This window comes from Seriola lalandi, unplaced genomic scaffold, assembly GCF_002814215.2.
Source record: "Seriola lalandi dorsalis isolate HSWRI2012SDOR001 ecotype SW California unplaced genomic scaffold, Sedor1 jcf7180002054885, whole genome shotgun sequence".
NCBI lineage: Eukaryota > Metazoa > Chordata > Actinopteri > Carangiformes > Carangidae > Seriola > Seriola lalandi.
Window position 1 is genome coordinate 3,084,262 of NW_019525437.1, and position 27,000 is coordinate 3,111,261.

Genomic DNA, 27,000 nt, shown 5'->3' on the forward strand with positions numbered 1-27,000 from the left:
GTAACATTGCAGGATAGGATCTATGCAGTATAGTGCAATGGAGCATGTTTTAATGACAGAACACCTCAGTGACCGGAGGGGGAGGGGGGTGGGGGGCAGGTGGAGGGGAGGGGAGCTACTGTATAATGACATGCACGCACACACACACACACACTGGTTTCGTACATGTTCATCTCTTTGTCTCTCACTGTCTCAGTTGTGTAATGTTTATTGTGTCTGTGTGAGTGTGTGTCTGCCTGTTGATCTGACTGCGTGTGTGTGTGTGTGTGTGTGAGAGAGAGAGAGTCTTTGTGTGCAGCTCCATACGTTCTCTATAGGTGCTGGTTGGAGGATCGGCTGCAGCTCAACCGCTGCTCAGCCTCATCGCTCTTTTCCTGCCTCTTCTCTTCTTCTCTTCTCTCTTTTTGTTCTTGTCTTCTTTTGTCCACCTCTACCTCTCTATGTCCTGCTCTTTCCATTCTCCCTATTTGTCCTCTTTGGTTCTCCTCTGTTTTGTCTTCCTTCTCTTCTGGTTTGCCGTTCTCCCCTTTCCTTTGTCCTTGTCTCTCTTGTCTTCTTCCTTTCTCTCTTTGTTCTATTCTTTGTTTCTCTTTCTTAGTTTTTGTCTTCTGTTCTCATCTCTTCTTTGTTCTCTACTTGTCTTTTTCGTCTTCTTTGCTTTTGTCCTCATCTTCACTTGTCCTCTTGTTTTCTCTTCTGTTCTCTCTTCTCTTTCACTCTTGTCTTCCTCTCCTCTCTTTGTTCTTGTCATCTTTTGTCCCCTTTGCTTCCACCATCCCTCTATCTGCCTTACTTTTCCTCTTCTTATTTCTTTTGTCTTCTTCTTTGCTTCTCCTTTATTCATCTTCTTCTCTCTTTTATCTTCTGTGTTGTCTTCTCTTCTCCTCTGTCTTCCTACCTCTTTGTTCTTGTCTTCTTTTTTCCTCTTACCTTTGTCCTCTCCATCTCTCCTTCTCTACTTCATGCTCTTTCCATTCTTCACCTCTGTCTTCTTCACTCCTGTTTGTCCTCTCCTCTCCTCTCCTCTCCTCTCCTCCTCTCCTCTGGGTGAGATATTGCCTTTGTGATGTGTTGTGACAGTGACGTTAATGGAAGCACTGTACATTTAACGACCTATATCTCCGGAAATTCCTCTGCCGCTTCTCATTGCGCACACACACACACACACACACACACACACACACACACACACACACCTGAAACAATACCCACCCCTGTGGCTCAGATAAAGCTCTGTACACCTGTAAACACAGCAGCAGATACGTGTGTTTTGTTATTGTTTCCTCAACAAACCATTAACACAATTATTGGATCATGCGTTTACGTGAGAGTGTGTGTGTGTGTTTCTGCGTGTGTGTGTGTGTGTGTGTGTGTGTTTCTGCGTGTGTGTGTGTGCAACAAAGGACAAGTGTCATTTAACTCGGTGTGACTGTCACTCGGCTGTGTGTGCGTGTGCGTGTGTGCCTGTTGTGATGTGACACAACTGTCGACAGCACAACAAAAGAGCGAGGGAACAGCTGAGCGGGGCGAGCGAGGCTGAGAAAGCGCAAGCGAGCAGAAGAGCAGGAGACGATGAGCAGAGAAGAGGATGATTATTAGAGAGGAGAGGAAGGAGAGATGAGAAAGAGGAAGATGAGGGAGGGGAGGGAAAGTGTGAGCGAGGCTGAGGGGATGGAGGAAGAGCGAGAGAGAGAACAAAGGAAGGAGAGGAAAACATGAACAGGTTAATAACGGTACACTGGTGGAGATGCTGCATGTGGCATGACACGGGTTTGACAGGAAGGAAACACAGAGTGATACGATATAGAGGAAGAAGAAGGTCAGAGTTCGCTCTGCTTTCTTTCCTCAGTGTGAACTCTGTGTCTACAGGTTCAAGAGAAAAACACTGGATTTAAACACGTGGCGTCCATTTTCCCATTGGTCTTAAGCTGCTGTCAGTTCAACTTTAGAACTTCCTGTACAGATTCACATTAAAAGCCTTCCATCTAGAGCTGAAACTACTGCTTGTCCGTTAATTAGTTAATGAATTAGTCGGCCGGAAATGCAGAAGTGTGCGTACATGTTCCTCAGTGTGAGGACTTTCTGCTTTCTTGTCTGATGTGATAGTAATCTGAATCTCTCCCACTTATACGTCTGTGCAGCAATTGGGATGAAGGGATGAAGAAAGTGGTTAACCTCCATCTTTCCTGCAGCAGTGGACGTAAATGAGGCCTAGAGGGTTGATGCAGACGATTCAGATTGATGACTCACTAATCCATATTTTGTTTCCCAGATACAAAAGTACAAACAAGAGAAGAAAATAAACTTCCTGTAACGTGTAAACCAGTCAGCTCCTGTTTTTTCTGGATTTCTATTTTTTGATAAATTACTTAAATTTATTTAAATTTTGTTTATTCCACAACCTTAAATTTAAGACGTCAGGCTGAACACATTTCTTTGTGTATGTAAATCAGCTCGTAGGTGATTTGAATGTTTTGGCTGATTTAGTTTCAAAGCATCAACAAGCTGATAAGAAGTTTCATCTTTTTTGTGTGTGTGTGTGTGTGTGTGTGTGTGTGTGTGTGTGTGTGTGTGTGTGTGTGTGAGTGTGTGTGTGTCCTTTTACGGTTGGGTTGTGCCATCAGCCTTTGGCATGTGAAGTTTTGACCTTAACATGAACTCAACACTGGCATTTACAAGGTCTTTACACTGTTATCCAGGCAGCGGTACACACTCCCTGCAGGGTACACACACACACATATATAGTCACGCAAACTCATGTGTGAAGATGGAGGGATGACAAAGAGAGCGAGGAAGGTGGTCTTGTTGGTCTAATAACTGACCAGAGAACAGCTCAGCGTGATCTTTAATGTGTGCATGAGAAGCGACACGCACACTAAACACACAATATGCAAATGAAATCCAACTTCCTGTTGATATTTTATACTAGTCTGATGATTTCCAGACAGAAGAAATATTTAAATACAAAGAAAAAACTAATTCACAATTCACATAATGAAATAAAAGTAAAATATGTAGTAGTTCAGTACAGTAATGTAGTTTAGTATTTGTGTGTGTGTTTTATCTCCTAAATATATTTAATAGAATAAACTGTTTATGCAAAACAGAGATGACAGGCTCATTAAAAATGAATGGAGGAGTTTATTGTATATCATTAATAAATAAATAGATGAGAGCGTCATGAAGGGATGCACGGTTGTTTTTATATTAATTAATAATAATAGTAATCGCTCTCTCTCTCTCTCTCTCTCTCTCTCTCAGGTGTGGAGGCAGAGCTTCTGTCTGACGCCGCTCCTGTGGTTGTCTGGAGACTCATCGAGGCCGTCGAGAAACACGGTGAGAAAACACACATGATGAGGAAGAGGAGTGAAAGTCTCCGTCATGCTTTAAAGGACCAGTTCAACATTTAGCTTTGAGATGAGATGAGAGGCGTGACGTCTATCTGTCAATCTCATGTGCCTGTGTTATGTACGTGAAGTGTGAAGCTAGAGTCAGAATGTGATTAGCCTAGCTTAGCATAAAGACTGGAAGCAAGAGGAAACAGCCTGGCTCTGTCTGAAGTTTAAAAACACACTTACCAACATCTCTACAGCTCACTGATCATTTAACCTGTACAGAAAGGGAAATAGATGGTAATTGGACTGCGCTTCAAGTATCTTGGGGTCTTGTTCACGAGTGAGGGTAAGATGGAGCGGGAGGTTGACAGATGGAGCTGCGTGGCGTCAGCAGGAATGTGGACGTTGTACCAGACTGTTGCGGTGAAGGTGGAGCTCAGCCAAAAGACAAAACTCTCAATTTACCAGTTGATCTTCATTCACTTCACCCACTCTGGGTAGTGCCAGAAAGAATGAGATTGCTGGTGCAGGCGGCTGGAATTAGGTTTCATCCGCAGGGTGTCTGGGCTCAGCCTTAGAGGGTGAGGAGTTCAGAGTAGGGTTGATGCTTCTTCACGTCGAAAGGAGCCAGTTGAGGTGGTTCAGGGGTCTGATCACGACGCCTACCGGGCACCTTCCTTTGGAGGTTCTCCGGGCACGTCCAACTGGTAGGAAGCCTCGAGGTTGATCCAGAACTTGCTGGAGGGATTACATACCCAATCTGGTCTGGGTGGACCCCCTAGGAGGAGCCGGAAAGCATTGCTGGGGAGAGGGAATACCACCGTGCCCCGATCCACGATAAGCAGAAAATAAAACGGATGGATGGATGTTACACTGGAGGCAATTTGGGGTTCAGTATCTTGCCCCGAGGGCACTTTGACATGTGGACAGGGAGAGCTTGGAATTGAACCGCTCACTTTCCGATGAATGAACAACCCGCTCTACCTCCTGAACTTCAGCCGCCTCCTATATAAGATAAAAAAAACACAGTTTGTGATTTTAGAGGGGTTTACATGTTGGATCTATTTCTTGACAAACAAGAGAGTATGAATCTGCCCCAGCCTCTCCAGCCATAGCACGATGTTTCCAAACCTGGCAACCTCAGACTAACATGTTTATCAGTGAGTTGTAAAGGTGTGTGGCTCCTCTTTATACTGAGACTGGCAGCTTTTGATGACAGTATTTCATCACTAAAGGGGATTCATCTCTCCAGTAGAACATATGATAAATAAATGTGTTTCTGTCTTCTGTGGCAGCAGATGTTATATTTTATAATTCAGCAGTATCGCATGAAAAGTGTCATTTAACCCACCATCTGTAACCTGGAGCCGTAATCACAGACTTCATCATTTGTAAAGCATAATGTGTATCAGTCTGTCTTTAGCCCAAAGGAAAAAAAAACTTCCCTTCACTTCCTCTTTCTTCTTCCATCTCTGGTGTTTCCTCTGCAGGTTTAAACATTGAGTCTCTGTATCGGGCTCCTCCGACCTCCGGTGGACTGGTGGAGCTGCGCCAGTCTCTGGACTCAGGTACACACTCCTGTCCTGTTGTAGTAATTGCAATAAGGCTAGCTGCTAGATGAGATTGTTTTCATTTATATATTATATATATATTGAGCCTGTCAGAGAACAGAGAACACTCTACTCCCTTCACATCATTACTGCTCCCTCTCATGTACCAGTTGCAAAATATCACGCAACCGTTGTGTCACTATTGTAACTGTCCTTCATGTTTGAATGATGCCAAAAAAAAAAACATTGATTTTACAGATAGATGAAGCCACAAATGTTACATAATACATACACCGTGTTTAGGCTTTGAGTCTAATGTAGGAGGTGTAACAGGTGGTTTCATCATAAGGAACCGCAGCTCTAAACTCTGATCCCTGTTCTCCTGTTTGTTCTTAAACCAACACAAACTCCTGCTGAAGCTGCACCGGCTCGGATCAGTGGAGCTGAAGTAGCTCAGATGAAAAAAAAAAAAGAAGAAAAGAAAGTCGGCCAAGTTTGAGTTGCTGAAGTTCAGGTTTGGCACCACCAGGGAGTGCTCTGACTCTGTACTTTTGTTTTGGGGGGAAGGAGGATGGGGGGGAGTCACAAAATCCAGTCCGAGGAGGAGAGAGAGGAGAGACAACAGATTTATTATCATTGACAGACTGATGCAGCTTGTGATATTTCATGCATCCTTACCTGTATAGTATGACCTGTATATGAAACATGGAACTTCCTGAATGGAGTTCGGCCTCTTTATGCAAACTCATACAAACTCCGGTGAGTGGCTGCAGGTCATGCAGCGCTGTCCTGTAGGTGTGTGTTTATATAGAGAAACAGATGATTGGCCAACAGGTAGAAAACAGAAATGTGTTGTTGTGTAATATTCATTTAGGCAGTTACATGTTGACAGACTGAACAGAGGAACTCCATGCATTCATATTGTTAGCATATGATTTAGCACAAGTACAGTGCAGCTTTTACAGATTACTTCAGGGACTGTTCCTTAAGAGTTTACTGTCAGCTGATCGCTTTAACCGCAGGTTAGCCGGTTGGTAGCTGGTTGAACAGTTTAGCACAGTTGGAAGTGAACCAGGACCCTGCTCATGAGGCGTTCTGGGACTGGGACCAGAGTCCGACTGACAGCTTTCACACCAACACAGAGTGTGTTTGGATTTTTCTTCTCTCCTCCCACGTTTGCCTTTTCACAACAACAATAAGTTAAGCACCACCTCACTGCTAACACATTACTGCATTGAATCTGTGTAAAAACTCAGAAGCGAAGCTGTTTGGCTGCACAGTCTTTGAAGCTGAAGCTGAGGGTACAGATAAACTTGCTTCTGCAAGTATAAACAAGTATAAACACTGGAGATCCACTTCATCTTAGATCGGCCTTTCTCAAAGAGTGGTCCTCTTGTGGCCTGCGAGTAAATTTGTTTAAGTATCATGTTTTAAATTTAATTTCTAACTTTCTGTGACTGACCACAAAGTAGTGAGTAGTGTATGAAGTTTTCAACATTAAATGAACTCATATCTAAATTCAAACATTATTATTTGAATTGACTATTCTGCAGTGTGGTTGGACTTCATTATAACTGTCTACTCCGAGGCTTCATCCATTTACAGTTAGTGTTTTATAAATAATCAGCGTTAAATTCTTCTGTTTGAGAACCATTGTCTTGAATACATTTTTTTTTTTGTTTTTTTTTTGATGGGGGGGGCATTTTTGCCTTTATTGTGATAGTCACAGTGAGAGAAAGACAGGAAAGTCAGGGGGAGAGAGAGTGAGAGAGAGAGAGAGAGAGGATGACATGCAGCAAAGGGCTGTGAGTTGGATTCGAACAAATTTAAAATTACCCGCAGTTCGTTCGAATTAATTCAAATGCTCCGAGCCCCACCCCCCACCCTCTGCGCGCACTCACACCTGCTCCCGCCAAACACCACAACACGTCATTATTTTCCTTACTTTATACATTTTTAACAGCTGCATTACATCATCCTTTTGTTCATGCCTTCTGCTACTAACCTTGCTCTCAATAAAACATTTTTAAAAAAAAAGAAAAAAAAAAAGCGCCCCACCTTTCATTCAGTGAAACTCAAAGTCTGTAAGTGCTACGGTAACGATTAGCTGATAGTCAAGCCAAATGGTCCAACCTAATTTCTGATATGATGTACCAGACACACAAGTCTGTCAACATGATCCGGATCAGGCTACATTTCCAACAGGTCATTACAGTTCGAATAGGAACTTTTCACCCCACGTTGGAACGAATGTTGGAATTTAGATTAAAAAGTGACGCTGCGATTAGGACTCAGCCTATATGGTACGTGCTCTACCAGGTGAGCCGCCGGGCCGCCCCGACCACTGTCTTAGATATAACAGATATAGATATAATGCTCTCTGTACAAACTCAGCTTCAGGACACTATGTATTAGCTGAACTGCAGCTTTAGATTTCCCAGTGAGGTTTAAAGAAAGTATTTAACATGAGCTAGAAGTTAGTTTTGTGCTGGTACCTCAAACAGTCTGCACTAAATCAGGCTGTTGGCAGCTCTGAGCGGTAACACTTCAAACACTGTTTGAATACCAGTTCCCCTAAAAGAGCATAACAGATCAGTAAATTGCACAAAGCACCGAGCCTGTCAGTCTGTGATCAATTTACAGGATCCAAAAGGAGGGAAATCCAAAGTTTGAGCAGCCTGATTTCTTTTTTTTTTGTTTCCAGCGTTTTGGGAGCGTTTTAATCCCCGTTCAGGTCCTGAGGGTTTTGCTGACAGGTTCCAGTTGGAGTGGAAGAGCTCTATCTGGGCAAATACACTGTGAATTTACTGCTCTTTAATCAACTCACACTTAGTTAGCAGGGAGGAGGCTGCTGACCTTCTGCTCAAAGTCTGTTACTGGTGCGGCTTTAAATCTCTGACTCATAAAGTCCAGTAACTTGTTCTGTACTATGAAAATCAGATCCAGGTTTTGTGAAACTGGGAAATTCCCTTTAATGTTTTATCCAAGAGATTTAAACAATAAGGATCAGGAGACATAAAATGAGAATAAATTACTTGTTATGAAAGATGTTTGGTCCAATTTCTCTGCAAAGAAAGACAAAAACTCTGCAAATCCAATACAGATTGAGTATAAATAGTAGACTTAGTGCAGAAGAAGCAAACACACACACACACCTGGCCTCCTTGGGCAGTGTTGGGAGGTCAGCATGGGCCAAAGATATGCACATACTCAAAGTAATTAACTGAAAGGAGCTGACATGTCGGCACTCAGAGGAATTTAACATGCAGGTTTGACACGCACACCCACATATATGTTGAGACAGAAAGGAGGGCGCACGAGAAAAGTCCTGCACACGTTATGGTGGAAAACGCAGAGAAATGCAACTGCTGACATCCCATAGTCACTCCGGCTTTATGTACACAGCGTGGTTTGATAGACACGGACACATCCTATGGAATATATATGAAAAGCAGTAGCTTACTTAGATTTGTCCTGACATGTGGCTGCAAGGTCGCATGAAAACACACACACACACACACACACACACACACACACACACACACAAAGGAAAAGTGATGTTTGAGTGATGGAGGTAGGAGAGAGAGGGGTGGTGTGTGTGATGTGTGAAAACCCCTCAGGATGGACAGTGGGAGGGGAGAGAGAAAGACACAAGTGTCATATAGAATCATCTTTTTCTGTCTTCTCTGTGTTGGCAGTCTGAATTGTGCAATCAGATGATATGGAGGGTAAAAAGTGTCTTACTGTCTCAGTCAGGGTCAGAATATTAGAAATACTGAGTTCAAAAATATCAAAAGGTCTTCATTGGCCACCAAAAGGAAATAATCTACTGATGGACATATTGATCTGTATTGATTTGTTTGTTGGCCTAACAGTAGTAATGTTTCAGTTGTAGAGTATTAACTCCCCCCGGGTCCCCAAACCCTCAAATTCCCAGAAATATAATGGAGGACAAGTTCTGCAATTTGTTTTTGTAAAAAAAAATGGTCAGGACATCTGACAGTAAACTCAACACATGTGTGGCAGTGTCCCACCCACTCCACCATCTGATTGGTTAGACGTCATGAGTAATAGCCTATCTGAGGGCTGCTGTGTACACAGACAGTCACAGACTAGAGCAGCTGTGGTTAATGAGCGGAGCTGTGTGTCGAAGGTAAGAGCAGACATCATGAAGATGTAATAAGCATCACGATCCTCCACACTGAAGCTACAACAACACCACACTCTGATGAACAAGTTCATCTGTTGGTCCAAGACACACCGAGCAAGAGAGAGAGAAGCTAGCGCTAACTGCTAAGCTAAAGTAACTAGCTGATGTGGACAGCGTGTCATCAACTGCTGAGTTAGTGAAAGTCACTAAAAGGAGCAGAGAGCTCTGGGTGCTGGAGCACAACTAGTGTAAGTTTAAATGTACAGCAGGTGGTTAGTCACTGTGATGAAGAAGAGGAAGCATGAGACACTACAGTGACTGCAGCACGTCACAAACACTCACTAACTGTTACTGAGAAGATATTTTACTACAGTAGAAGTAAATCACTGTGTAAAATGTTCTCAGATAAAAGTACAAAGTAGGTCAGTTAAAATACCTCTGAGTAAACTTGCATTTTAAAAAGTGGTAAAACATATTACATGGTGATAATAATAATATATTAGATTTGATGATTTAAATACAAACTGATAAGTGAAAAATACAAACTGATTAGGGACTGTAATAAAATGATGATCTCATTATAGTTATCAAATGGCTCCAAAAAAAGTCTTGGAAAACACAATTAATTTTGGAGAAAACATTTTGATGTTTGCTTGAGAAGTTTAATCAACACTGTCTTTCAGGCTTGACAATATCAATTATGGTGTGCAATATTTTCATAATATTGAAAAAAAAAGAGTTATTCATCAATTTTGTTTTGCAGTTTTGCACAGTGCCCTGCCTCTGAATCTGACCCTCATTAGACTGCTTTTCTGACTGTACATAAAACAGATAATACTAATAATAACGCTATATTACAAAAAGCAAGTGAAACAGAAAACTGAAAACTCCAGAAAACTCCCTCAGAGCAGAGTATATCCAGATATTAGAGTTTGGATGTCGCCCAAGCCTCCTATATTTCCAAAGTTGCAGTTCAAATGACATCAGACGTCACACCTTTCACTTATACAGGATAAAAGTATATTAAAGTGAGACGTTATGGGACGTTTAGAGTATGTTGATTAGTGAGTACTGTACTACATACTCTATAGATCTGGGACAAAGCTAAACATGATACGAGCAGCTCCATCAATCTTTACACTTTGTCTCACCACAGTGAACCCAGCACAGTCACGTTATCTTATAAATGACAGTGGCTTCCTGCTTCCTACTCTTTCTATGAGCACATTTTATTATTATTTTTTTTTACATTGCCGTAGATTTCTCTTGTAACATTATCACAGAAGGTTCATAAACATGAGGTTCAAGTTTCTCTGGGTCCTTCAGTAACTGCAGACTTTAGATTAGCCTTGGACTTGAAAGTGGTAAAGCCTTTTTTGTTATAGTTTGACTGAGTGTTAGATTTAGAAGTTTTAGGATTTTATTCATCTTGCACCTTGTGGGTGGCGTTCAGTATATTTTAGCATATATTTAATAATGATTTTTTATTAATTATTGTAATTTAACAAATGACAAGGGATAGATGGTGAGTTATGATTTTGCATGTGCCCTCAAAAGTATCTGCTGAGCACTGTGGGTCAAAGTGTAACCAGGAGGTCATCAGCATCATGTCGTCATAACAACAGAGATGATGGACAAAACGACAAAGGAAGTGGAAACGTTTGTGAACATGTAAAAAGGAGTGATACTGCAGTTAATGACCTACATCAGTGTGTTGCGGAGCTGCTTTGCTTTGTTTCACGGATCATTATTAGAGCGTGATGCAACATCAATCACTCTGCAGGAGGAGTGTGAGAGCTGCTGCAGTGTGTGTGTTTGTGTCGTGTGTGTTATGGAATATTGTTATATAACAGGGAGTTGTTGCATTGTACGGAAACTCTCCGGCTATTCCACAACCTCAGATCCTGCCTAACTGATCCTGCCTGTGTTATTGGTCTGCACATATGTACACTGTGTGTGTGTGTGTGTGTGTGTGTGTGTGTGTGTGTGTGTATGTGTTTGTACTTGTATTTTTGTGAGAACCAGATTGAGTTTTACACCTTGAGTGATGACGTGAAGCATGAAGATTTTGGACCATGAAAACAAAGTGAAGACATTTGGGAACATGGGGACACGCTGTGCTGCACAGTGAAGACATTTTTGGACATTGAGGACTTTTAGTAAAATAAATTGGGAAAGTTTAGGGAATATGAGCATTGACAGAACATGGAAGCATTTTAGATAATAATTGGACAGAGAGGACATTATAGTAGTTTTGACATTGGTGGAAAATGAAGACACTTTAGAAAATAGTGACAGAAAGATGTAAGAAGATAAGGGTGTTTTGGACAGTGAGCAGGTACTTGAGAATGAGGACATTTTAGGAAGATGTGTTTTGGACAACAAGGACACGTCTCAGAAAGGAAGAACATTTTGCAAAAATTACATTTTAGCAGTGGAATGAAAAAGTGAGAACATTTTTGGATACAAGTGAGAAGATTCTTGGAAAGATTGGTTTTTGGAAAAGTGAGGACATGTTTTGTAAAAAGAAGACGTTCTGTCCGGTCCTCACTTCCTCTGAGGACTGTTTGAGGGTTGAGACTTGGGGGACGGGGGACGGGGCTCCAGAATGCATCATGTCAAAGCGGGTCCTCACAAGTATAGAAGCACAAACGTGTATATGTGTGTGTGTGTAGGAATAAGTGGACATATGGACATTTTCATCACTGCTGGGTTTGTGTGTCCGTGTGTCAGTGTCTTGTGGGTCTGTTCGTACATGTTGACCCAGTTAGAATGTGTATGATGATTACATGATTGTACATACACACATATGAACACACACACACACACACACACACACACACTGTGCCAACTTGTCAGGCACAGAGTGGGCAGTGTCTGTTTTGGAAACGATGACTCATGTTGGCTCAGACTGGAGCAGAATATACTGATATACTGTGTCCTCAATACAAACAGTACACACTGACATAACACACACACGATGCAAACATACTGGATACACACACACACACGTACAGATACACTCCTGCACAGCCCGCTCATCCACACACAGACACACACACACACACACACACACACACACACACACACACACAATCAATAATTATTTATTTGTGAGTAATAATTTCTCAAACAGACGTGATGAGAATCGTGTCCCACTTCTCTCACCATCTCATTCCTCTTTCCTCTCATCCTCCTTTTAGTTCAGATGGATGGAGACTTTCTTTCCTCCCATCCTCCCATCCAATCCGTTAACCGCTCGCTGCTAACAACCTATCAACCAATCTGCAGCCCCAGAGCCATTAAATAATCTTTTATTTCACTGCACCTCCTTTATGCACTCTTCAATCTCTCTCTCTCTCTCTTCCCTTCCCATCTTCTATCTCTTTCCCTCCCTCTTTTTATTCACTCATTCATCACCGTCCCTTTTCCTCCCCCTCCCTACCTCGCTGACAGGAGTCGCTGAGTTCAGCAAAACACAAATTAAAAGCGCTCCTCTCCTCCGCCCCTCCATCCTTTTTCTTCCACCTCCTTCCCTCCATCCTTCTCCGTCCGTCCTTCTTTCTGTCTGCCCACGGCCCCCGCTATTGGTCGGAGGTGATGTCATCATCTTCCTCTGGCGCCCGTCAATAACCTATTGGAAGCCGGCGTTTTTACAGTCAGCTGGGGAGCAAAGGAGCGCAGCCACACACACACACACACACACACACACACACACAAACACACACGCTCAGGATGGACGTGAGGTGGAAACAGATAAAAGGCTCCGGCTGCAGAGTGTGTCAGTGCGTCTCCATGGAGGTAATTGGTAAAACTGATGAGTCCTTTGTCACTAAATGCAGAAAGCCATAAGCAAAACAATGTGAAAGAAAACCTCTCTCTCTCTCTCTCTCTCCCTCTCTCTCTCTCTCCCTCTCAGCAGCCGTTTATTCTTTTGTCTATCCGGCTGCTTTTTGAACTTTTTACCTGCGAGATAAAAACAAGATTTAGAGACGTGCATCCATGAGTGCTCGCATGTGTGTGTGTGTGTCATTGCATCACTTATCCGTCTGTAGAACTGCAACTATATCAGATGTAGGAAGCCTAATGGTGTAGAGGTTGGGGGGGTGGGGCGTGGGGGTGTTGGAGGTGGGCGTGTAGCATGTCAAACATCCATGCATTAAACCAAAGTCTGCGTCTCATCCATAGACTGTAAATAAAGATAATAAAGAAATTTTAGGAAGATGTGTTTTGGACAACAAGGACACGTCTCAGAAAGGAAGAACATTTTGCAAAAATTACATTTTAGCAGTGGAATGAAAAAGTGAGAACATTTTTGGATACAAGTGAGAAGATTCTTGGAAAGATTGGTTTTTGGAAAAGTGAGGACATGTTTTGTAAAAAGAGGACGTTCTGTCCGGTCCTCACTTCCTCTGAGGACTGTTTGAGGGTTGAGACTTGGGGGACGGGGCTCCAGAATGCATCATGTCAAAGCGGGTCCTCACAAGTATAGAAGCACAAACGTGTATATATGTGTGTGTGTGTGACGTGCATCCATGAGTGCTCGCAGGTGTGTGTAAGTGTGTCATTGCATCACTTATCCGTCTACAGAACTGCAACTATATCAGATGTAGGAAGCCTAATGGTGTAGAGGTTGGGGGGGTGGGGGTGGGGGTGTTGGAGGTGGGCGTGTAGCTTGTCAAATATCCATGCATGAAACCAAAGTCTGCGTCTCATCCATAGACTGTAAATAAAGATGGACGTAGCCTCTGTGACGTCACACACGGGTTTCTGAGAAGTGGTTTTGAAGCTCAGAGTGGGCTGCTCCACCGATGCCATCTGGGCAATGTCTGACTCTGCCCCTAACTCCCAGCTAATCAAAAAAATGGGGCTTGTGTGGAGCTTCAATTCTCCATAACTTTAAGCTTTAATAAAATGTAAACAGGCAAGTTATATAAACAGTTATACTGAATGAGGAAATCAGCTCTAGAGACCAAAACTGTGTTTTGTACCAGGCTGTAAACATGTTTATTTCTGCTGTAAAGTTGGACATTTTAACATTGGAGTCTCTGGAAACTGACTCACTGTTGAATCCAGACTCTACAATTCATATTTGTCTTTTTGTGAACTATGACCACAATCCTAACCCAATGTTGTGTCTTAACCCCAACTTATCCCCAATCAATCATCATCATCACCATCATTTAGTTACCATAACCATGATCTTTCCCTAACCTTGACCTTATCATAGTTACCATGTGCAAATATTATAGATTATAGATTTTTATCAAAATTATTTGTGAAACAAAACAAATTTCAATAGTAGAATTTAAATGTTTAAAACATTATTGTTTTGTATTGTTACAGTTTTTTGTGGTGAACACGTGTATTTTAAGTTGTTGATGTTTTGTTGCTGATACAGTAGTTGATATTCTGTGCTGATATTTATTGTATCTTTGACCAGTTTTGTGCCACAAAACATTGTCTCGAAACTGCTCGAACCAGGTGTTGATGGAAATCAATCTCTCAGGAGGAAAATGTTAACCAAGGAGACTGGTGTTTGATTCCCGTGTGAAACCAGCAGCTTAAGTTGTTTCTTTTATCCACAACCTTAACCATGTTGTTATTATTGTATTATTGTGTCTAATCTTGAGGAATTTCTTATTTTAACCCAAACCATGAGCTCTGATGTCACAGACACACAGACAGGTGAACTCAGGTTTTCATGCATTTATTTTCTTGTAACCTCTCCTAGAAAATCTATTACATATCAATTTTAATTACACAAGTTTCACATATATCAGATACAGTCAGGTGTCAGGTGCGTACATGTACACATGAATGAGAAAAGAGATAGAGAGGAATTGCAGTTAATTTCGGTCAGTCAAAGATTTAAAAAAAAAAAACCTACATCTGACAATATACTGTCTCCAAATACTGTGGATTTATTTATTGAGTGTAAATGCCTCAATAAACAGTATCTCCTCTCCTCTCCTCTTCCTCTCCTCTTCCTCTCCTCTGTGTGCTCACTTCCCCTCTCAGATGCTTATCTCTGCCATATGTTGCCCAATAACATGAACGACTGAAGCGATACCCGTGGCTTCACCTCCTGTGAGAAACACACACACAGTTCATCTTTTGACATCGTCTGTTTTTCTCTCTCTGCTCCTGCATTCTGACATTTTATTTCGCCACATCTTACTCTTAGTCCCAAGAATATTGAGTTGAGCCCACACAGGTAGACCTCCCTCTTCCTCAGCATGTAGCTGGGATTGGTGGATTGATGGCGCAGTAAAGTTAAAGTTTTTTGGAGTTAATCAAACAGTATTTCTGTCAGAGCCCGTGTAATTCTGCTCCTTTTTAGTGTGGATTGAAGAAAAACAGTGACCCAATTTTCAGTTCAACTATTTGAATGCAGCGTTTCCAGGGTACAAACGTGTACGACCTGATGGCTGGAAGAAATCTCGGGGGGTTGCACTCTGACCAAACTCTCACACTCTGCATCAACTCAGAAATGATAACGAACTCTCAGATGAGATTAGTGGCTTTTCAAACCTGACATTTAGTATTTGAGTTGATGAACGAGGCATGAGGTATTTCGGATTGATGCAGGATGTGGCGTCTGTGAGACTGACAAAGAAATGTGCTTCTTTCAGACGAGCTGATTTCTCCTTTAAAGCAGATTCTCTCTCAGCTATGATTAAATTTTGGCCTCTGGATGAACTTGTCTCTGTCTGCAGTCTGAGTCTGTTTCAGTTTCTTTCTGCTCTTTGTTGTGTGAGAGTCTCTGCACCTCCCTCTCTTCCTCTCCCTGTTTTATTCTCCTCTGTGTCTTTGTCCTCCTGTTGCATCTCTGCAAGTCAATGTTGTAATATCAGTGTGTGTGTGTGTGTGTGTGTGTGTGTGTGTGTGTGTGTGTGTGTGAGCGAGCCGAATGCCAAGGACAGATGGGCAGACGGAGAGGTGAGCGGGTTCATCAACACAAATATGTACACACTAGCACATACACCTTCACACACACACACACACACACACACACACACTCCTGCCACAGCAGCCTGTATAGAAACAGAATAAATCCAGAGGGTTCAGATTGAGATTATCACCCTGGGGACCAAACACACTCACATACACTGTGAACCTTGTACACTTCATTCTGTGGTCAGTGAGAAGTGAATGTTTCTGTCGCTATTTTCTTCCCCCCCTTTTCTCCCTCCTTCTCTTTCCTGTCCTTCTCTGGTTGAGTTTTCTTCTTCTGAGCAGAAGGCAGAAGTGGATGATTTTTCCTGTGACCTTAAAATTGACCCTAAATTACCCAAAAGTAATGCGTAAGTTTATTTATTTATGTATTTTTTATGTCATTTCATCCCTCTGCCCTTTGTAGCCGTCGTAAACCACGGAGGCCGAAGCTAAATGAGACGGTCTGCTCTACGGAAGGTTTGTGCTTTGCGTCACCAGCTGTGCCCGCAAAACGCAGCTCCTGTCGTAACCTTTTTGCACAAAAACTTGAGGTTTAAGGCCCTTGGTTTTAACGGTTGTAACGTTGAAACCCGATGCTTACATTTAAAAGTGTAATCCTCAGGTTCCCTGTCAGTGTTGTTTCCTGCCATATTGTTTTGGTTACTGGCGTGCAATGAATCTTGGGATAGGTTGGGCCATGACATGAAGGGCCACTTGTTGGATCCTTTGCTGCCGCATTTCTTGGTCACATTTTAAAGGAGCCAAAGACAGCCTTGTTGTGCCATTGTGACACAGTCAGTTTTTTAAGATGCAGCCTCTGTAGGACGTGGCCCCTGAACTGGGACAGCTATAGTGTAGCACCTACACCTGTACCGCAGCAGCATCTGACTGGGTCTCGTTGAAATTAAATCAAAAGCCCTGGTAGGTTCTTGGAAGTGTCTAAGCTGTTTCCGCATTCAACACTAAAAAACAAACCGTAGTATTTACAATTGACTGCTCATTTTATATCTGAATCCCCTTTTACAACCATTGATGTCTTCTTCCTGATATCTGACTTCAGTTGGCTTTTATATAATTTCTGTAGTTCAGTATAAAATCAATCAACAGCGTTCCTATCTATGAATAACTAAATAACATTAAGTATTGGGAAAGTGGTCAATCATCAGTCAATCACAGTTTGGGTGAAGTCAAAACAAGAATTAGCATCCTCACAAAATAGGTGGTGCTGTAAGCTTGGTGACGTCATTACGTGTAGGGCTACCTTGCGAGCTAATGTGGCTCTTGGTTTGCCAGTAACAAGCTGGCAGGCTTGCCAGTTAGCTATCAGTTAGCAAGTCAACTTGCTCAATTGCACAGCTAATGTAAGAGATGAACTGCAGACCACACTCTAACAGAGTTATATATAATCAGATCGTGACACAGTGTTAACACAACAGTTTCCTCTGTTTTGGAGTCTTTGCCTCTTTGTTCCATCAGAGGTCAATATTGTCCAGACAGTTTGCAAGTGGTCAGTAACACAAAGTTCACCTAATGTTGTGTTATGAAATGACCTGATTTCAGTCTGTAACATCACTGTCATGAGTTCTCATACGACCAGGACTTAATGCTGAGATGATACAAAGGCCTTTTCATTCTCCAATGTTTATGTGTCCAATATAGAGACAAGCAGCAGACATGTTTACCCTAGCATAGCACAGGAGCGAAGGGGAAACTTGGAGCCTATAATCAAAAGGATAAAAACACCTTTCGGTAACTTTGGAGGAAGAAAACCTACAAGAAAATATGGTCCTAATACATATAAAGTGCACAGTAAAACCAGCTGTTATCGACAAATATGCATAAAAGCAATCACATCCCTGCATGTGCATAAACACACATAAACCCAACGTATCTGCAGGTCCATTAAAAAGTGTAATAAAGTTTTAAGCAGCAGTATTTCATCAGTAGCAGTTACAATGTCTTTAATGGTGTCTTTAAATGTTAAATGTTTCCTCAGTGATCTTGCTGATCTTGGCTTCTTTAATGTGTTTACTCTCTACAGTCTAGCGTGTGTTTGATTTTAATGAAACTGACGTTAAATTGGTCACAATAATAAAAGTTAAACCAGCAGATGAACACACATGAAATGTGGATATTATCCTGAATAGAATAGCGTGACTTCCTTTAATTAAACCTAAAGCTGTGAAGCTCTTTAACCAACATGCTGATAAAAGACTCAAACAAAATCTAAAGGTGATGCAGGGGAGGTGCACTTCCAGTGGCTGCTCCACTTCCGAATGTTACACTGTCAGCGCTAGGGCTGGATTAAGCCAGGAGGGGGCCCCAGGGCAAAAACGAGCAGCGGGCCCCTGTTGATCCCTCTGGCTTTCTGTGCATTGCTTGTGTCCTGTTGTCTTTAAAGGTCTGGCGATGTTTATATATTTTTCCTATAGTTAACAAAAGCGAATTAATTCATCCAACAAATGTGGATTAATCCGCATCTGAAAATAGTCCCCAACAAACGCACCATTTCCTCTTGTTTGAGTAACACTTGGAGTCCAACTGTTTTGTGAAATGACTGAGGCCTACTCTTGATGGACTCATGACATGCAGTTCACACAACCTCCACTGGTGTCATAGTGTAGATTTGTGTGATCACTGTGTGTGAGTCTTTGTGTGTGTTTGTGTACATACAAAACATAATGCTGACCTTAGTTTTTACAGTTAGCTTCTGATAAACTAAACTAACCAAAAACCTGCTGACTCCATTTTTTTTTTTTTAAGTTTTGTAAACGATCGTCACTGCCACTAGATGTCGCACTAGACTACCAGCATCTTAGACCAAACCCCCCCCCCCGTCTCCCTTCACGTTCTCAGTCAGCAAGATGCTACGTAGCACAGCGAAAGTGTCCACTAAACACACAAGAAGCTAAACTGAATAATGTTCCACTGTGCACGCGAGAGAGAACAAAAAGTAAACCAGCCACAACCATTAGCCCACACTAATGCTGTGGTATGCTCCAGTTAGCCAGCTAGCGATAGCAACATTTGCCAAACACATTTATAATATTGGTAGCAGCAAATTAGAGTCCAGCTGGACCCTTTAGCGGCTCGCAGGGTTCTCCTCTCAGTAAACCAGACCAGCATCGGCTGTGTTCAGTGGCGTTCTTTGAATTCATTTTTTGTGAACGCTGTTTTACGACAGTTTTACGGCACGCCGCACGACGTCTCCATAGAAACGGCCCAGCATGGCTGGTGCTAGCGGTACAGACGGTACAGATGCTACAGGCGCATATATTACTTCTACAACTACAGTTGAAGCAGTGTTATGAACAAACAAGTTAAGACTATATTTATATACAGATTTTAAATGTAACTCTTTAAATGTAACTTAATGAGGTTCTACTAAAAAAAAACAAATGAACGTGAACTAGTTTATTTTTGGAACTGTGAACTTAGTTCAAAATTTAAAAAAAAAACATGAACTATGAACATGAACGAGTATCGGCTCCGCGGTAAGACTGGAAAAGAAGTTCAGGCTTCGACTTATCCGCTGGGACCAGCCGCACAAATGACACTGACGGAGCCGGTAAAAACTCTAAAAACTTTATCGATGTTTAGAGGGGAATTTGAGGCGGTAGTCCTCAGTCCAGTTCACCTGTGGTCCGGTCTCATCTCTTTCTTTGTCTTTTTAGATCAAAAATGTGGTTTATTCTTCAGTTGGACGAAATTCTGGGAGGTCGTAGACAATACATAGAAAATACTTGTTTGCTGCTATATTATTGTTTAAATCTTGTTTACAAAACCTTTAACATGAACATTTCTTGACCTCACTCTCTCTCTCTTTCTCTCTATCTAACTATCTATCTCTCTTTCTTACCTCGAGTTTTAGATAATCTCTTTTTATTAACATTGTAAGAGAAGATTGTGTCACCTTTCCCCCCGGAGCTCCTCGTGTCTCTGCTCATGTCATACTTAGATATTACAAAGATTTCATATTCTCATAGCACATTTCTCCACTGTTGTACCACCTGCCTCAGGCAGTAGCAGACTGAACATGTATGTAAGTTGACACGGCAAGCAGACAAAACATATAACTCCTCCTTTCATTTCAGCTGCATTATGTCAGATTATCTCTAAATTTGATTCTGTTAAAACCCGTGTTTCTCTTTGAGTAAACACTGTAATCCACTGCAGCGGTGATCAGACTCTGACATTTGGTTATGAAGATACAGTAATCGTATCAGGTGCGGCTGCTGCCATGGTAATGTAGAGTCTAATATTACATTACCACATTAACACATAAGCTACTGCTGTTTATTTCCAGGAGAGCTGCTTTTTTTTTTTTTTAAGTGGCTGCTCTAATCTCTGATTTAAATGAAAATCTCTATTGTGCTTTAATTCTTTAACAGATAATTCTGCCTCTGTGAGTCTGTAACCCTCTGCTTTAGTTTAATCACTACTATTGGATTAGCTGGGACCAACTTTTCCAAGAATCCACTGGACTGTGTTGCAGTTTTTTTTTTTCCTCTGAAAATTGCTTGTTGGGCTGAATCAGGGCGCTGTGATGCTGGCAGGAGCAGACGATCACACAACTTTTGTAGTGTAATAAGATTCTTACTGGAATTCTGCTGCGAGGGCGTACACAACACACAAACACACACAATGCACACAGAGAGGGAACACAGTGGTTTTGTGTATTACTTTGAAATGCAGCTTTATCTGATTAAACCATACTGCCGTCATTGTGTATGAACAGCAAATTGATTTTGTCCTTCAAATTTCCTGTGGCTCACGTTCAAGTTCAGTCAGAGTGCGTCTCTCTTGTGTTGTCAGCTCCCGATGTTCCAGCCCTGGATGGCGAGCTCTCAGGCAGCCTCAGAGCTCAAAGGAGCCGGGGTCCTTCACTGGGTCATTAAGCGTCTTTTACGTCTGCGATACGACCTCTATACATCTCCTGTACCTGTACGTTCTGCCTCCAGATAAAAGAGACACAATCAGTGTTCTGTCCTTAGACGCCTCACTGCTGTGGCCTCCGCAACAATCTGAAGAAGTTCAGAAGTCCTTGCATTTCTTCCATCGACGCTGAGCCTTGACCCGCTTCAACTGAAACTTCAAACATGACTGTTGTCGATGTCGTGACAACCTTCACTGTTGTCTGACCATGCACGCCCGGGACTGACTGTCTTTATGTCACTACAATACCCAGAGGTCATTGCGAATGCTGCACTGCTGTAGAATGGAAGTTAGCCATGACAATATTCTCATGGTCTCAATTTGCAAATGTTCACATCATCAAAAAATGATAAATGATGAAACCTTTGCTGTTGTACCCTGTGCTGTGCTTCTACCGAGAAGTTACAGCTTTTAGAAAAATCTGAGTTTCCATGTCACAATTCCAACTTGTATGTTGATGAGTACACTTTACCTCAACACTCGCTTGAGTTTTGTACAACTGGGAAAGTTCAATCAAACAGTGAAGACATTTCCTTGATAAATAGCAGCTCAGCTGTTCTAGCAAAGTTTGGGCATCAAATCAAATGATGTAATATTAAATGCTGCTGGTTATATAAAGACATTTTAGGGTGCGTACAGTAAAAAAAAACTATTTAAACTGAAGTGTTGGGCAGCAACGCATTCCTAAATATTGTTTTATCATAATGTGATAATAATAAATACAAAGGGTTAGGGTCTGTTTCTGGGAGTTCAGTGGAGGATTGATTCATTTTGTCTCGTGTGTTTAGTGGACAGACTGTTCAGGTACATGTTGTCCTTGGCTGTGTAGCTTTTTCCAAAAGAACATGCAATAATTCTCAGTAACTCCTAAGTTCTCTTATTTAAAGTTCTGTAGTTTTAAACTCTGTAAATATCCTCTGCTATTATTAATATTTTGTTTAACATGGTTTTCATACATAAAAACCGGGTCTGAAGCTCATCTCCTCTAACTTCCTGATTGATAAATCTGGATCAGGCCTTGAGCCCCGCCCACCACCTGCTTGCTCCAGGTGGACAGGTGAAAGAGCAGATAGCATCAGGTTAGAGCAGGAAACATCAGAGAGACTCAGCCACATGTTTGAGCCTGAGTCAGACCCAGACTCAGATGAGGAGTCTGAGACCAGAACCAGAGATTAGCAGACGGATCTTTTATCTATTTATGTTGTTTGTCGGTGTCATATTGACATTTTAAAAAGGTTAAACAATTTTCATCAGAGGTGGTCTTTAAATATCTTGTCAGTCACCTGGTTTTGTTTAGTTGGAGGGTTTATGAACATCAGAACTGCAGTTTGAAGAGGGTACATCATAGGTCCGACTGTGAAGCCTTAATAAAGATGAGTTCACTTGACAAAAACACTCCACAGTCTCACCCGAGCCAGTCAACCATTGCTGCCAAATGGATCCTCTGTGAGATGCAACAGTTCAATAACTAGACTCTGCACTTGACTATTGACCCGGCTCCACTCCATTCATTCGTTCATCCATCAGTGTCACGGTCACGGCCAGGACTCCACTTTATTCCTTGTGTTTCTAGTATTTTCACTTATCCCCCTGTGACTCTCGTGCTCCCCTGTCGGTGTTGTGAGCGAGGCGCTCCTCTTTTCTCTCCCGGCCTTTACCTGGTGCGATCCTCACCTCCATCCACCTTCAGTCCCTGACAGCAGACTATAAACCTTCTCTTATTCTCTCTAACTCTGAGTCTGTGCTCTTGGTTTTTGTTCCCCCGTCGATCGTAACAATCAATCCATCCTCTCCGTTCATCTGTGACATCGACAGACATACATAGACAGAGCCTGTCAGACAGCGCCTTGATTACCTGACAGACGGATCGAGTGCGGGGAGGAAATTGGGTTTGTGTGTGTGTGTGTGTGTGTGTGTGTGTGTGTGCGTGCATCAGTTTTGGGCAAGTGATATGATGTAAGCAGCATGTAAGAAAAAGAAGGAGAAGGCAGAGTTTACAGAGAGAAAAATCATGATTGAGGAGAAAGACTGAGACAGATCGAAGGTTAAGTGACCGGTGGAAGTCATTCCTCTGGGAGCAAGATCAGAAAAATCAGCCTGCACCTGTCCATGCATCATGATCCAGACATGAACATGTAGTGCTGATCAATAATGACCTATTTGGGCGTGTGTGTGTGTGTGTGTAGATGTATGTTTTAATGCTTCTCTCTTTAGATCACATTGGTGAAATGCAAATGGGATCTGAGCCTCCTACTGTGCGTGTGTGTGTGTGTGTGTGTGTGTGTGTATGTGTGTGTGTGTGTGTGTAGAAATAATCCTGCTACACTGGTGCATTTGTTCACTTGTTTCCGTTTCAAAAAGAAACAACTTGAGAAGGAAGGAACAGGAAACTGACATAACATGAGAAAAATGCGGGCTGATGTTTGTTGGGAAGGCTGCAGAGACTAAAAGGTGAAAAAGACTCTGGATGGAGAGAATGAAGAGAGAACGAGGGAGAGAGGATTGAATTGATCCGGGGATTTCTCGCTCCCAATCCCTCAGTGAGCAGTGTAATGATGCCGTGTTGGCTGTGGCCCCAGAGCCCGACTCTGTTTCATTAGGTGTGATTAAAGCTGCCCTGCTGACTGAAGCTGTCCTGCCCGGCACACCTCACCTCACCCCTGTGACATCACTCAGCCTGGCAGAGCCAGGACTCTGCTCCCATAAGTCGGCCTTGTCTGTGTCAGTGTAGTTTAAAAGCTGGATTTGTGTTTTTATGGCTAACATGTTAGCAAACTGACACAGAGCAACATTATATTGAAGTGGTGTTTGTGTCTTTTACACTCTCTAACTGTGTCTGTCTACTGTTTGGTGCTGGGCATGTAGTGGACAGTGAATTTATAATGAGCTTAAACCAAAACTATTATATAAAAAAGGGGTTAAAAAGCTCAGAAGAGTTGTAGTTCTCTGTGGGTTTGTCACCACAAGCAGATTTCAGGTAAACACACAGAGAACCAAATCCTTTCAGGTTGGATGGTGGGTCCAGATGGGCGAGGGGTTTGGGGGGCGTGGCTGAGAGCGGTGACTGCTTTGTTGTGACATCACATCCTGACGGCTGGTTTTAAGGTTTTAAGGCTCAGTTTCTGAATACAGGCTGTGTGCATTTCTCTGTGGACTGAGGCTTTGATACCTTCACAGTATTAATATAGAACCTAGACCTGCTTCATGATAAAACAACACATGGACATCGACCTTTATACTACAGTATGTCAGACCTTTAAAATAAGAATACTGCAACTTTAAGCAGGAAAGGAGATGGAGTTAATTTTCCTCCTTGACTGCCAACTGGTTCTACTGATGACTTAAGCTGGTAACATACGGCCGTTGTCTGGTCCACATCTGCAATAAACAAGTCAGCAGACACTTGCCTGTCTTTAACAAAGAGATTTACTGTCCTCTTTGGCAGAAAAAGGCCTGTACCTGATCTAACTCCTCTGGGCTTTTCACGTTGACTAACACACACTGTTCACTGTACATTACATCTGAAGTGCTGAAGTACACACTAACATTTATTCGTGTGTCTTTGTGAAATAGCTGGTGCTGGTGAGCCACTGGAGCTGGTTATCTCATGGTAACATGCTTTGCTGTGAGCCTTTGGCTTTCTACGAACCAACAATTTATACTATTATTTTTAATATTGTTGGTTAATTAGCTAATATTTTTGGTGCAGCTTACATGTTAACTTCATCTTCTTCTGGGTTGATTTCTTGTGTTCATCAAAGTTGAGATTTGTGCAAAAGCTTCTCATGAATTAACTTCTGTGTTTGTGATTCCATTTAAATTAATGGATTTCTGTTATATATGTTGTTCCCATGAATGTCGCTGTTTCATAGGATTTAAAGCTTTTAGAGCAACTGTCCTCCAAAACTAACTAACAATGTTTCTTCAAGCTAACATGCTATATATTAATTATAATTATTTGTATTTATTTATTTATTATTTCAGTCACAGCCCAGTTTGTTATTGTATTCACTTCCTGTTTGTGCATCCCATGTTCACCCTGCCAGCCTGCCCTGGAGGCCGCTTTGTTCACCCAGGGGGTTCGAAGTGGGTCGCTCACATACAGCTCACATGTGACACCAGGGCAAAAAAAGAAGCGTGGATTAATCCCATCAGGGTATAGACAAATCATGGTTAAATAGATCAGCAATTTATCTGCTGGCTTCTGTTATCAGACACCAATTTCTTGGTGTCTGATACAAACAAAAAGCTGCTTTTTTTCTGCATAAAGCAAGTGTCTGTATTTTCCATCATGGATTTAAAAACATAGTCATTCCTGACATTTTGTGAAAGGCCCCTATGGTAAATTCTTGTAAAATCTTATTATTTATTTGTGTCCACATTATAAATCTGATTCTTCACAGCACTAAATAATAAACCCAGTGACTTCAAAGAAATCATGTGCAGTTTCTGCAGAACAATCGGGCCATTTTGCTGTTAGCGTGGGAAAGACAGACAGTCATGTCTCAGCAAAATGTGTCTTAAACAAGCAGTTTTTGTCGCTGCTCTCTCTCAGCTCTTTGAAGTCATAGCTAACTCATGACCAGCCAACACATTGTCTGCGTCTACACATATATTGAGAATCCTGTTTTGAAAACCTAAATGTTGTCATTGTCCGACACAGAAGTCGTTACACAGAGCCGTCCTTGTTGCGCTTTTAACCTAAAAACCAACTGGAGCAGCAGGGATGGGTTTAGTTTCTAGTTTAAGTAATGGGTTATTCACCCAGAATAGAAAATCTGGGTGATATTTCTATTTATATAAAGTGTGTTTATATCAACCTAGCAAATACCACATTTTGATATGAATATACTATGATATAAATACAGTCCATTCAAGTTTTTCTAAACACTAAAGGCTCGAAGTTGATCCGGACTGAACTTATGAATTTTATTTCATGGATAGTTTTCTTTATATCCATGTTTACATTACAGACGAGAAGTGCTAGTAGTGAACAAAAAATATGATGTAACATCATAACACAGGTGATATTTATGGTGTTTTATACTGTCTGTATGGCATTTCTGCTTATCTTAACGCCTCCTGTGGAACACACACTGTCACAGAGGGTTGCGTCATTTAATGCATGTCAGCTGATTCCCATAGGATGATGTTGTCGTACAGACAGAAGAAGCAGTCCAGTAGCTAGAATGAGCTCAAGACTCAAGCCTCACCCACCTGGACCCACCATCCAGTCTTGCAGGATTTGGTTTCTCTGAGTGTTTATACCTGAAATCTGCTATATTTTTATTGGATCACTCAGAAATAGTCAGCCAATCAGAAAAGAGGCTCAGAGCCTCCTCTCTTCTGATTGGCTCACCGACCTGCTGTTGATTTTTTTTTTTGTTCTAAAAACCTCAAGTTTGTCTTCTTATGGATCAACACTTTAATAAATAATATATAAATAATAAAACTTCTAAATAAAATATTGGACCTTTTAAAGAGTCAACCAAACAACTGCCAGTCTAAGTGTAGAAAAAAGAGGCTTGGTTGTATGTAGTTTCCACAGGGGAAATTACATATTCATGTGCAGCAGGCATCATAACTAGTTAGTATAACACAGTTGTTTGTTGCCAGAAGTGCAAACTAATCTTAACACCATGACCAGCATCCTTATTATCACCAGCACAAATCCCAAACCAATAAAAAATTGCTCTCCCAAATTAACAAATTACAATCTGCTCTTCAGGAAACAAATGCTGTAACACACACACACACACACACACACACACACACACACACACACACACACACACACACAACAGAAAAAGTGCATTAATATCTTTTCATGAGGCCTGGGTCCCATGGCAACACCAAATGTGCGCAGCCTGGGTGATGGGGTGATCGAATCCCCCAGACAAATCACTGCACGATCACACAGGCCTCAGCACAGTGGTGTGAAGAGGTCATCCATTGATATTAATGGCCTGGTGGTTTACTGGCCTGTGGTGATTGGTTAAGTTTATTCAGGCATTAGTTAGAGGGGCAAATCAATGGGATTTAACAGCCATTTTGACTCCAGAGGGTCTGGTGCATATGGTGCAAGGGGGGG

At 41.9% G+C, this 27,000-nt stretch overlaps 1 protein-coding gene across 1 annotated transcript in view; it reads left to right on the forward strand.

Moving 5' to 3' along the window:
• The window catches only part of pik3r3b (phosphoinositide-3-kinase, regulatory subunit 3b (gamma)), a 199,488-nt gene that overhangs the window by 61,132 nt on the left and 111,356 nt on the right, over positions 1-27,000 (forward strand). Inside the window, exons 3-4 of the mRNA XM_087180021.1 lie at positions 3,262-3,336; positions 4,826-4,903. Coding sequence (XP_087036147.1) covers positions 3,262-3,336; positions 4,826-4,903 — 153 coding nt within the window. The remainder of the gene's footprint in view (positions 1-3,261; positions 3,337-4,825; positions 4,904-27,000) is intronic.